The sequence below is a fragment of the Engystomops pustulosus genome, chromosome 2 (assembly GCF_040894005.1).
Source record: "Engystomops pustulosus chromosome 2, aEngPut4.maternal, whole genome shotgun sequence".
NCBI lineage: Eukaryota > Metazoa > Chordata > Amphibia > Anura > Leptodactylidae > Engystomops > Engystomops pustulosus.
The window spans coordinates 65,205,478-65,218,577 of NC_092412.1; the positions used below are offsets into that span (position 1 = coordinate 65,205,478).

The window sequence follows — 13,100 nt, forward strand, 5'->3', positions numbered from 1 at the left end:
TACCAAACTGACTCTCGAGGTTCTCTCACGTCTTATCTATACACCAGTTGGCATGGCAGGTATGTGCCTTTCTGTGTGTGTCTAAGTGTTCTTATTGATTTCTATTGGTGGCTTTATGGATTGCCAGTTTTCTCTTGAAATGTGCCTTCCTTCCATAGGTGGACGGGACTGTTGGGGTACTGCTACTTACCACTTGTGAGAGGGATAGACAGCACAGAAATTACAAAGGCTTAGGATCTAATGTAAGACCTTTAGCAGATGTGTTGCTAAAATTTCCACGACTGTGCTCAATTTATCTGAATGAGGTGTGCAGAAATCCATGTGTGTGCCGCAGAAACCAATCCATTCAGATGTTAAAAATTGATTATTATTTTGGGGCATATGAACATACCCCCGGGGGAAAGTAGATAATCTTGGTAGCCAAATTTGTAGAAGACTTTTTGCTCAAAATTGGGTGCTGAAAATCTGACAGCAACAATCCATGACGATACAAAAATGATGCATAGAATTTCTATAAGCCGCAGCGTATTCTACGGATTGTACCTGGATGTAGATGATGGTTACACACTGATTGTGCTCATCTCTGTTCATCTACCCTGAAGGTGGAATAGGATTTTGCTAAATTTTGGTTGTTGTAAATCTGCAAGTACAGAACACAGGTATAAAATATTGATAGCAGATTGTGTGTGCCTATGGATTGAACAATTGTTGCAGATCCCAATCTAGAGAAATCTACACCAAAAGCAGTACTTTCATACATTGTGCAGATGTTGTAAGATATAAGCAATGCGGGAAACCAACCTGAGCATTTCACATGCCCCTTTATAAAATGAATGTGGTTTTGTAGCAGTTTGTATATAATTTTATTCCATTAGCTAGAGCCATAGGAACAGTTTGCAAAACTATATATAAGATAAAGAAAAAGCGTGTACTTCTCCTTCCTGCTAACGCTCCTTTTGGCTGTAGTTTGAAAAAAAAACACATGAAAATTGGGGTCATTCCGTCTGGGAACCCCACCAATTAGGGTGAACATTGTCCCCCCATTAGGGTGGGATACGGTAGCAGCGGGTTAGCTGCAGCTGACACATTGATGCGGATCCTCCGTTACTCCTTCAACCAATGCTTTATATTACAGAAATGCAGCAGGAAAACGATCCCATATAAACATACCCTTTATCTTCTTCCTATTATAGGCAAACTAATTTTTTTTAAGCCACTTTAAAACCCTCACATTTCTGATGTGTTTTAGATCTTTTCACATCTTGGGTATTTCATAAATGTTTTTTCAACTGTTATGGCAAACGAAAGCCAGATATGGAGACTACACAGAGATGTGGTATAATGGTAAGATGTGCACCTGTTCTGTGTGTTCCTCTCCTGGTTTTGGCTCAAACTGATCCAAAAAAAACTGATGCAATGACACTGATTTGATCCAGCCCTTATAATACTTTACAGATCTATACTGAAACTTATGGCCTTCATTGAGACCTTTTATAAAAAAAAAAAAAAAAAACATTTGTAGCTTCTGCCCATTTCCAACACTGCTGCTGTGTTAAACCCTCACACTACAATAGTATATGAAGCTCTAGGCATCTCATGCAGGAAAAAAAAGCACAAAAAAAAGTGATCTAATCTGAGATTTGTGGTTCAGTCTCTGACTATACCCAATATCTATATCCCAGATATTGATTAAATTACCAGTTTTATGTTTTGCATACACTGTAAGATCTGCCTATAGCCACAGATATCAGCCTAAACCTCTAGACAGAGACACTAATCGTTCCACATGTGTGCAGATATATTTATGGTATGGCGTTTGGCATTTGGTATGTTTATCCACATTGGTTGCCACTACTCTGCAGGACGTAGCCACAATTGCTGTACCCTGTAAGCTGCGCTAATTGCTCTTGGGAAGCTGCTGATTGAATAATAAACTTCTGTAGGAATCTGCAAGTCCTTCTACCTGTGGAAGATGTATGTTACAGTCTTATTAATCATTGCAGCTGATTGAAAAGTGATATTTATTTTTTAACTGTGATGATACATAATGTGCAAGCAACGTATATTATTGATTCCACAGAAGACTGTATATCCATTGATCCTGTAAAGGCTGATTTTGGATAACTATTCATTATTGGCTCAAGTTCACTAAAATTCACTTTACAAACTAATACAAAAATCACTGCTAAGGTTTTGCTATGGGACAACAGAGATATTGATGTTGTGCTTGTCCTTTTTCAATGTCCAGATGAAGTGATGCATTGTATTGCCACAAATACCCATTGTTGTACTCCAAATACTAACAAGGCCGCCTTCACCTGGATTCCCTATCTGCATATGGGTGAAACCTGGTCCAAGATGGCACATTACAGCTCCGAAAGATACAGTTACTTTCATTTTTAATGTGCATTTTTTATTTCTTATTTGCATTAAGAAAGATCTTACTTCAGTTGTAACCATGATGGACATCTCCCCCCTGATCTACCAATGTATTTAATGTAAGTAAAAACAAAGACTGTGTGTGTATAATAAATGAACTTAGCTTCTTAGTTGTCTGCTTCATTATTTTCTGTTTCTCTAGAGAAATCTCTTATAGTAGTCTATAAACAGTGAAGAGGAATTGTGACCATATTTCTTAACACTGATCTGTCACTTTATAATTTAAAGGTAACGATAGTTATTTTTGTTAAGCTTTTTCATCACAATTCCTTTAAGGGGTTTTCCCACCAAACAAGTTAAGCCCCATCCACGGCCTAACTTACTGATCTCAGTGATGGGATCCCCACAGATCACGAGACCGGGGGTACAAGTTACCTCTGTCGGATCCCTCGTCACTTGCCGTGATGAGTGAAGCTGATGGCACATTCTGCTACATTCATCTCTATGGAGCTGACGGAGATCGCTGACTACCGCAAGTGATGTGAATGCAACTGGAAACAGGATAAAGGGTTTGGGACAAGCAAGTTATCACCTATCCTTTGGATAACGATCTGATAGAACAGGGTTCCCTTACCCCTATTTGATGGAGTGGCAGATGAGGCATGGGTCCTGTGGCTCCATTCAATTGTGAGAATTTATCAAAACCTGTGTTTTTTTTTTTATGCTAGCCTAGATATCTCTTCAGCCGAGTGCAATGTGCTTCTTATATATAAGGAGGTGCAGGCCACACCATAATGTCACATTGCTTGCTACAATTGACTCTCGTATGGGACTGAAAATGAGCACAATGGGGACATTTATCTTGAGTCTGGAGACGTGTGTTTAGTCTTTAGGATTTTATACAAGGTTTCGGCCTGACCTGATTTATTTTAGTGGTTGATATAGGTGAGTGTGGTGGGTTTTTTGAAACTTTTGTCAGAAAAATCGCACCAAAGTCTAAAATATTTATGCAACCCCTTGCCTACGCCTGCACTAGACTGGCTGTGGGCGACTTTATCAGGCGTCCACGTCTGGAGACTTATGACAAATCCCTTATGACAAATCGGGCACTGCACAGGAAAAAAAAAAAACTACATGAACTTTGTGAAATGGCAAAATAAAAAGTGTAAAATTGCTAAAAAGTTGCAAAAATAGGGGAAAAAGATAGTTTTGATAAATATCCCCCATGTGTTTTGGATGTAAACAATGCTAAACATTTGGCACTCGTTACAGCTTTCCAGTTGAAACACCTATGCAATCGGGACAAGACCCTCTCTGTTCTGGTTGAATTACAAAGAATCCAAACATGAGTCTTTATTGCATGCGATGATCGCATGCGTTTCCCTGAAAACTCATCTGTATTCGGGCAGAGGACCGCCCCCTGTGCAATAGCATCGCGTTATGAAAGGACGCCTAGTGGAACGTGTGACCGCGCCCTTCTAGATTAAATAATCTCATCGCTTTAACCCTTGCGTTTTGAAGATTAGCCAAATATCTCTACAGCTGATTTTGAAATGCATGTGCCAAATGTGAATGCACCCTCAATCATCTGTTGCTGTAAAATTACATCAGGCAGAGGGAGGGAGGAAGTGCTGAGGGTGCGGGGTGGAGGGGGAAACGGTATAAATGCTTGTGACGGTAGAGCACGGAGGGGCTCTGGTAATTTACCCCAGAGACCTTCTGGCTCATAAGCATCATTTTAAAAGTTGATTTTAGAAGGAAGGAGGTCATGGATCTATGAGTTCGGGTGATGGCACACGTGGTGCTTTGAATGCGTTTTTGGTCCGTTTTTTAGCAGTCCGTCAAAAACCGCATGCGGTAAAAAACGGATGCGTTTTTTGACCAGTTTCAATTAAGATAATTGGTCAAACCTGTCAAAAACGGATTGATTTAAAAAAAAAAAAAAAAAAAAAAAAAAAACATGCGTTTTTCAAAAACCCTTGCATTTTTTAACGAATGCTTTTTTTGACGGACTGTTTAAAAACAGGCCAAAAAAGCGTTCAAAATGCCCCGTGTGCCATCACCCTGAGGGCCCGTTCACACGTTGCGTTTTGGTTGCGTTTGAAACGCATATACAACAGCTGATGAGAGGTAATTTGCCTAGTTATATTACCGTTTAAGTTTGTAAACAAACGCATGCGTAATGTAATTGGGCAAATCACCTCTCATCAGCTGTTGTAATGCGTTTCAAACGCAATGAAAACACAACCAAAACGCAACGTGTGAACGCGCCATCAGGGTGTTGTCACACTTCGAGCTTTGCTTCTGTTTCTAAATGGAATCAAAGCACAGCAATTCGTCATCCAACCAATAAAGAATGGAGGATGAGCACCATTATATACATATTATGCTGCACGTTGTACATCATAATATGCATATAACATATGTGATGTATATCTGTGATATTTAAATGCTGTATTTTCATACGGTGTAAATACATGTGCTGTACATCTGTATATGGCACTGTATGTGTGTATCTGTGATATTTAAAATCTGTATTTGTATATGTTGTGTGTATATGTGCTGTATGTCAGTATATGCTCTATATGTGTGCAAGAGTGTCTGAATGCGTGCATGAATGAAGAACTCTGTTTATAAGTGTGCGTGTATGTGTGTATGTATATGTATATATAGTGTGTGTGTGTAAGCCTGAGGGCACGTTCACACGTTCCGCTAGCGCCGCGTTCATAACGTGACGCTAGCGCACAGGGGGCGGAGTTTGGGGCGATCGCATATGCGTTTCCAGAGAAACACATGCGATCGGGTTATTAATCGCATGCGTTTCCCGGGAAGCGCATATGTGATCGGCCCGAGCCCCGCCCACTGTGCGCTAGCGTCGCGTTATGAACGCGCGAACGCGCCCTTAGGTTCTCTTTGGAACGCTTAAGGAGTTGACTTCTGTTTACCTTTTTTGTAGTTCACCTTATTTCATGATAATAGTAATTACTTTAAATGTATAGCGCACACAGATTCTGCAGCGCTGCTCAGACCTTGCCAAATCAGTCCCTGCCACATGGGGCTCACAATCTAATCAACCTGTTTTGGAGTGTGGGAGGAAACCGGAGGACCCGGAGAAAACACACACAAACTCTATGCAGATGTTGACTTGGATACCTATTGCATGAGCGTTTAGATATTTTTGCCAAGCAACATTCTGGAAGCTTCTAAGCTCCTCAGCCGGAGGGACACAAGATCTCTGCAGCTTCAGATGGCAGAATCTTGGAAAGTTTCCATGTTTGTAGCCATGTGATCCTCCAGCTTGCCCAAGTCTTCCCCAAACATGTGAACTCGCCTGAAGGAAATTTGCTATTCAAAGCGTAACAAAAAGAATAATATTTTGCTCTGCTGTATTTACTCAATGAACAGTTTGTGTGGATCCAGCCTGTAGTTTGTTGAACGACAGACTCGCTCACATGGAGGATGATCCCTGGAAACAGAGACAAGGCCATTTACATTTTTAAAGGGACACTGTTACTAGTAACCCCAGGTAGGGTATGAAGTGTCCTTTCTAGAATTCCCTCTTATTTTTAATATGACACCAAATGTTTCTAGGTACTATAGAAGATAGGGGCGTCCGCAACCACTAAACTTGACTCATCTCAGTCAAAATATGACTCTCATCTGCTCATTTTCACATGACTTCACATGAGTTGTTTGTTTTCTTATTTTTAATATACAGGTAAAAGGCTAAGATCAGGGGCATAACTAGGAGAAACTGGGATCCATAGCCTAGCACATGTTTATACAATCACACACATTTATAGATACACATACATGTATACAATCATATCCACATATTTATGCACATATATATAGAGCATGTATATCTGAATTCTCGGACGAGTGTAACCTAGTGAAGTTTTCATTCTGGTGGTGCAGCTCATATCGGGATATACTCAGAGAGTGCGTTATAGACGGCAGAACCGCACGTGTGAACACACCCTTAGCAGCACCGGAGCATCTTGGTATACCTGGTGTTCAATACAGGCGGTCCCCTACTTAAGGACACCCGACTTACAGACAACCCATAGTTACAGACAGACCCCTCTGACCTCTGATGAAGCTTTCTGAATGCTTTACTATAGTCCTAGGCTGCAGTAATCAGCTGTAAGATGTCTATAATGAAGCTTTATTGATAATCCTTGGTCCCATTACAGCAAAAAATGTTTAAACTCCAAATGTCACTGGGGCCAAAATTTTTTTTGTCTGGATCTACAATTATAAAATATACAGTTTCGACTTACATACAAATTCAACTTAAGAACAAACCTCCAGACCCTATCTTGTACGTAACCCGGGGACTGCCTGTAGTCTTAGTTAATTCTTCTTTATGTTCTTGGTTGTTTTTATTTTTGCAGATCAATGGAAACAGACACCCAAACAATGAAATGTGAAAATGCTTAGAAACGGGACACACAACTAATATTTTATAGAAATATATTATTATTATTATTATTATGTTTTCCTCACGGTTCACCACTACAATACTGAGGGGCTATGTCCCAGTCTGTCACTAGTTGGCAGAGATGCATCACTATGCTCCACGTCATGAGTCTCCACAATGTTTCCAGCTCTGAACTTGACTTTACTCCACCCGCAGCTCTGAAAGGGTCAAAGCGGGTGTTTGGTTGGCCCACCCCCCTGTGACGTCACTACGCGTCCCATTTAAGGGAACTGGTCGCTCTGCCTTACTGTGCGACTCCATCTGTCAGCGAGTGAAGACGCGCGGCTTCGGCAGGTAACTACGTGTGTAGAGCAGAAGCCGCATCGGACTGGTCAGCGCCAATGTGCGTCACCGCTGCGGCTTCTCCGCTATGGCGCCCTGTAGTGAGCTGGCGGCGGTGCGGGGGCAGGCGGGACTGGCAGCTTCTGTTGTGGGTTACGGGACTATAGTGACTGTGATCTAGGCTCCCAGTACTCCCCTAGGGGAGGCTATACAATTAAACACTGTGTCGTGATAATTTATGCAACTTTCTAATGTACTTTGGCTCCTCCCCGTTGTCAATCAATGAGGGCATAATAATAGAAATCAACTCCCTTTAAAAACCTCTGCATTAGCAATCTTTCTCCTGGTGGTTTGGTACAATGTATCAACTTTAAGTTATTTGTTGGGATGTATTGAAGTGTAGCATAGAGTCCCCTGTGGGAGGTATCCGGTCTGTAGGAATGTATTTGTGCAGTGTGTGTACATACCCCTAGGCTCCCAGCACACAGGTAGTAACTCCACAATGTGTCCTCTCACATTGATGGAAACCTACTTCAGACTCCATGTTATGTCAATCACTACATATATGTATTCACCTTTTATTGTTAGTATCTATGGCAGTGATGGTGAACCTTTTTGAGAGCGAGTGCACTTATTTATTTCTAAGTGCCAACGTGGCAATTTAAGCAATAACTTATTGCTTACTGCTTTTTCAAAGCTTTTAATCGTATTGGCGTCCTGAGGACATCAATACAGTAGAAAGAGGAGAAATTCTGATTATTTTGTAGCTTCGCTCCAAGGTCCCCTGTACAGAAAGAATGCAGAGCCCATGTCAGGAGCTCAAATTATAATCCAGCACTGGCTATATCTTCTCACTTCTCCTGCAGCAAAGGATGTGATGCTTTAAAATAGTGCTAAGTGCACAATGTCCTAAGTGGCCTGGGACTGCAGGAAGAGGCCATGGGTCCTGTCTTATGAACTCTATGCTGAGGACCTAGGTGTCCACAGAGAGGGCTCTGAGTGCCACCTCTGGCACCCGTGCCATAGGTTCGCCACCACTGATCTATGGAATCACATGGATGATATGGCTATTGTAAACTACAGTAGATTTTCCCCAATGAAATCCATGCAGAACATCTGCTCCCATTTGCTGATGTAGAGATTTAATTACAGGGGTGTAACTTTAGGGGGTGCAGAGGTTTAGGGGGCCCTTATGGTGTCCCATATGAGAAGACTATTACTATAAAACATACATTATAGTCGAGGCCTGGCACAGACTTTGCACTGGGGCAAAAAAGCCGCAAAAAGGGACTGAGTGTTCCCGTTTTTAATATTTTGGATATTCTCACTACTCATCTATTTATTTAGCCACCTTACCGTTTGCCAAAACCGTAAGAGTTTTGTCAAGGACCTCCATTCTGATGATAGATGTGGGACCTAAAGCCACTAGCCGGGTACTGCACATACTGTGTAAATGCAATAAATGTCTGTGGTGTGAATACCCTTCTAACCCTATATCTTCTGAACTATAGAAGTGGTGAATATTCAGTGACTTGGCTTGAGGACCCAAACACTGCCACCAGTTTCAGAGATTAGTGTTTTGAATACTGTTTTCAGAGAAGCCATAGAGTCGCAGTACTGTCATGGCTCGACTGATGTCATATAGTGTAGGTAAGTCACCACAAGTTGGGATGGCAACTAGTTAGGGTAAATTAGGATTACCTGTCCCATGGGAAATTATTAAAGTCAAAATGTGACATTCCCATGAGACTCTGAATACTTGTGACTCCTTATAAGTAATTTGCTTACAGTGTTTGTTATCATAACTTGTGTTCCCTTTAAGACTGTTCTGCACGGAGCATTACAGCATTACCTCCATCCTTCTGTTATCAAGGGAGATAAGCCACTGCCACTGGCTGAGCCTTCCCTCTCACTATTTTCGGACACACCCTTGGCAGAACATGTACTGTATATGGGGGGGAAGGTTGGTGCTGTGAACAACAACGATTGCAATCCAAAGCTTACATTGTACTGTTACCTAATGCATCTGGCCACCCATTCTGACTTCCTTCCGCATTCTCTTTTTATAGGTATATAATTCTCCTAGTATTGGCCAGTTTCGTCCCCTTCCAACTGTAAAATTGTTCATGTTTTGTGTAACTTTCTTTGCTATATAAACAGAAATCCTCATAAAATGATACAAATTAAAATTATTTTGGTGTAAACTTTTTGTAAAAAATGCCCTTATCTAGTCTTCCTACACAAACTGAGACTCATTGGACTCCCAATAGACCTGTAAAGCACATTTATCATATTCTGGGTCCATTTGTGAATTTTATAACTCCCTGTAAAATGTCCTATATTTTTGTTTTCTTTAGTAAATGTACCTGTTATCTTTATTGATACTAGCCTGATGCGCAGGATCTCTGTTCATTGCCAGTCTATAAAATGTAGGCTGTTTATTGGTGTGTGTGTGTGTATAGCAGTATGTGGTGGTTATCATTTTACTGCTAAAATCGCAGTAAAATTTCACAGGATTCAGTTCACTATTCTTTGCATTTTACAGCTCGGTATATAAATTCTCACCTATTGCAGTGATGTATAAGGTCACTGGATAACATAAGTCCAGTGATGCACCAGGTAACCTCCACAGATCTCCGTCTTGTGTATTCTGCTGTGGTCATAGAATCTCCTCATTGCAGATGTAAGACTCTTAGAAGTCAATTCCGCTAAAGTGGCCAAACTATGGCAGTGCAGGTACATTGATTCAGTATGGGGCTGATGGAATTGGCGAAGTAGACCCGAGTACCCCATACAGAATGGGTTGCGTATGTGCTTGAAAGAACAAGATTGCGGGATAGGAGGATAATGCTTAAAGTTGACCCTATCCTAGACTGCATTCATGCGTACAGTGGGGAAGATCTTCTCCCTACTGCAGATATGTTTAAACACTTGCAATCTTGAACGAGCAACACGTGATTGGTTTGTTTACTGGAAAAAGTTGTGTTGCCATAATAATTCCTTTTATTTATATAGCGCACACAGATTATGCAGCGCTGCACAGAGTTTGCCAAATCAGTCCCTGTCCCCAATGGGGCTCACAATCTAATCCACCTACCAGTATGTTTTGGCGTGTGGGAGGAAACCGGAGGACCTGGAGGAAACCCACACAAACTCTGAGAGAACATACAAGCTTTTTGCAGATGTTGACCCTGGGACTTGCACCCAGGACTGCAAGGCTGTAATGCTAACCACTTTAGCATTAGCTTTCTATACACCATTCGCCTTTGTGAACGCATCCTCAATATTAAGCATTGACCATGATTGGGTGGAGCAAACCTTGTGTACTTGTTTACCACAGTAGTGGTAGAATGTTCTGTGGAGGGTGTGTACTAATATCTCTGCCAGCGCTGATAAGCTAGGGAACCCTTTCCCCTAAAACTACACAGCCTAATGTAGTACAGTACAATGGTAGTAAAAACAAATATATATACACTAACTAGTCATTCAGCATCTAATGTGCATAAGGGTGTCCTGAGTGTACCCCAATAAGTGAAGTCTGGTGGGGAGGGGGATTGGACATGCTAGTCCATCTTGTGTGGCTTCTTCCCTGTAGACTGCCACATTGCAGCAATGAGGGAATTAAGCTGTATAGTTTATGATCCTACAATTAGTAGCTAAGGTTATCAGTATAGTAAGATAAGCAGTTGGCTTGTTCCCTGTGAACCGTGAACTATGCAATGCAAGATCATGGCCTCTATTATTAGAGCTCAGACCTCTGGCTTATAGGATCAGTAGATATTCGATACTTTCTACTGAGAAATTGGTTTCTAGCCGCCAGATACTTTCTCTTTCCATACAACCTTCTCTGATCCTTTGAATATTAATGGACAAAGACTCACTTAAAAAAATAAAAGTCTGATTGTTGGTAACCATCAGAGGCTGTGGCATTACCTATGCAAAGGAACAGAGCCCGTCTGGACTACAGGAAAATAGGACTTGAATGGCAGCACAGTAAAAAAAAAAAAAACTTCCATCCAATATGTAATACAAAAATATGTGACCCATTTCAGGCAAGACACTTGTGCTCTTAGTCGGTGCCAGTGCCAGCACTGGGCAAGTGCCAGGGCTCAGAGCTGCTGGGGGGGGGGGGGGTAATTCCATATAAAGCTGTATGTAAGGAATCCATGGGGTGAGGGGGAATTTATATAAAATAACCATAAGGGGGCTGTATGCTATGATAACCTAGGGAATATTTTATGGAACAGGAGACTGTTTTCTGTTTTGAATGCCTCCATGTGAGTTCACTGCAAAGGGGCCCATGGAGGTTCTGTCGCCCAGGGGCCTACTGAAACCTGGAGTCGACCCTGCTCTTAGCCCAAGTCTAAAGGCACCTGTTTATTGTCTGAAAGTTTTGTATTGCGTGTTTATGGAAATGGATTTTCAGAAGATATAATGGAGAAAAATTTTAAGTATCACAAGGGCTGAGATCTACAGACTACTTTATCCACTTATTTTTGTAGAGGATACATGTTGCTAAAGTTTAGTCTAACTCCCAAATCACCTATCAAGTAAAAACCGTATTGTGTAGGGAACTTTTAAGTTTTTCACTCTTCTGTTTACCAATTATGGCATAATGATAACGACTGATTTTTATCTTAAAAAAATTAGTTTTTTGCACCAGTTTTGTTTCCTTTTTGTTTGTTTTTTTCCCCTTCCTATTTACACAAGCTTTGCCCCCGTTTTACAATGATGGACCTTCCCCATAAAGACAGAGAAAGCAAAAAAAGGCACTTCAACACTGATGGTCATGGTTCCCCACAGTGTTGGTGTTTCTTGGCATAAATATGTAACTTTCCCTCATATTCTGTAAATGAGCGATGTTTTACTTTGCATTCAAAGCTGCACCATTTTGTTTTTTACACATAACCATAGATTCCTGTTGGCCGATCTTGTACATCTATCTCGGCTGACTTGCATACACACCGGGCTCTGCTGTGCTACACATGGGTGACAAATATTGCTTCTAGACAACTTCTCTGGGATTACAATATGTTCTATTATTTTGTTCTCCATCTGCCTGATCCTTCTCTCCCCTACATCTGCTGTCACTAGACGGTCAACAGGTATAAATGGCTATAGGTTGGCTATAAATTGGCTTCTCGTGTACCATTAGTAATATTTAAAATTATTTAGATGGTGTAAAAATTGTATTTGAATTGGACATCATGCTGTTATAAACTGTAAGAAGATAAGTCACAACTCCACTCCTCCCTTCATAATGACATCCACACAGGTCACAAAAACTCCTCACAGTGCTCTCCTATGGAATTCAACTACATTCTACGTAGGGCACTTTTGGAGTACTTGCACCTTTTGCTATTTTTCTTACATTTTGTTTTTCTGTCTTTGCTGTAGGGTACATCATGACACTGCTATGTAGGGTCTCATCAGTGGCACTATGCAGCCTCACCAGACCACACAGGTAAGTAACTCTAGCTCAAACCCCATGATGTCTTCATGCCATTTTTTTCTTATTTTTGGCAGAAAAATCCTTGCAGGCTTTAAATCTATTGAATGAAATCCCTGAATCAACACAACTATAATTGTAATATTAGTCTGTCACCATATTTAACCTCATTAAGGGACAGGGAACCTGTCACCAGTAGGCAGAATTTCACTGGTGACAGGTCCCAATAGGCATTGCAGAGTACATAGCAGTCAGACTCTCATCTGTGCTCCCCTCCGTCCGTGTAATATCCCTGGAATAAGATGTGATGCCTCTTTCAAATCGTAATGCTTCCTTGCTCATTTACGTAAGTCTCCGCTCGGCCCCTGCTAGTAATTATACAATTATTTTCCTTCCATGTTCTCATCCCTCCCTCCATGGCGTCAGCTTACCGCACAGGAAACCTTGCGCCTGCGCGGTGACCCTTACACAGGAAACCTGCCAGCGAACTGCGCTGGCACCACGGAG

The 13,100-nt window shown here is 41.3% G+C and overlaps 2 protein-coding genes across 3 annotated transcripts in view; both read left to right on the forward strand.

Moving 5' to 3' along the window:
* The first annotated feature begins 6 nt into the window (after positions 1 to 6).
* RPS26 (ribosomal protein S26) overlaps positions 7 to 13,100 on the forward strand; it is a 104,738-nt gene continuing 91,644 nt past the window's right edge. The window contains exon 1 of the mRNA XM_072135061.1: positions 7 to 2,361. Within this exon, the coding sequence (XP_071991162.1) occupies positions 2,257 to 2,361 (105 nt within the window). The 5' untranslated portion in view covers positions 7 to 2,256. The remainder of the gene's footprint in view (positions 2,362 to 13,100) is intronic.
* The window catches only part of SUOX (sulfite oxidase), a 47,251-nt gene continuing 39,950 nt past the window's right edge, over positions 5,800 to 13,100 (forward strand). Inside the window, exons 1-2 of one of the 2 annotated variants that reach the window (XM_072135050.1) lie at positions 5,800 to 5,905; positions 12,542 to 12,608. In XM_072135050.1, the coding sequence (XP_071991151.1) occupies positions 5,839 to 5,905; positions 12,542 to 12,608 (134 nt within the window). In that variant the 5' untranslated portion in view covers positions 5,800 to 5,838. Of the gene's footprint in view, positions 5,906 to 7,043; positions 7,157 to 12,541; positions 12,609 to 13,100 lie in introns of those variants that run through there. The other variant, XM_072135051.1, reaches the window with a different exon arrangement.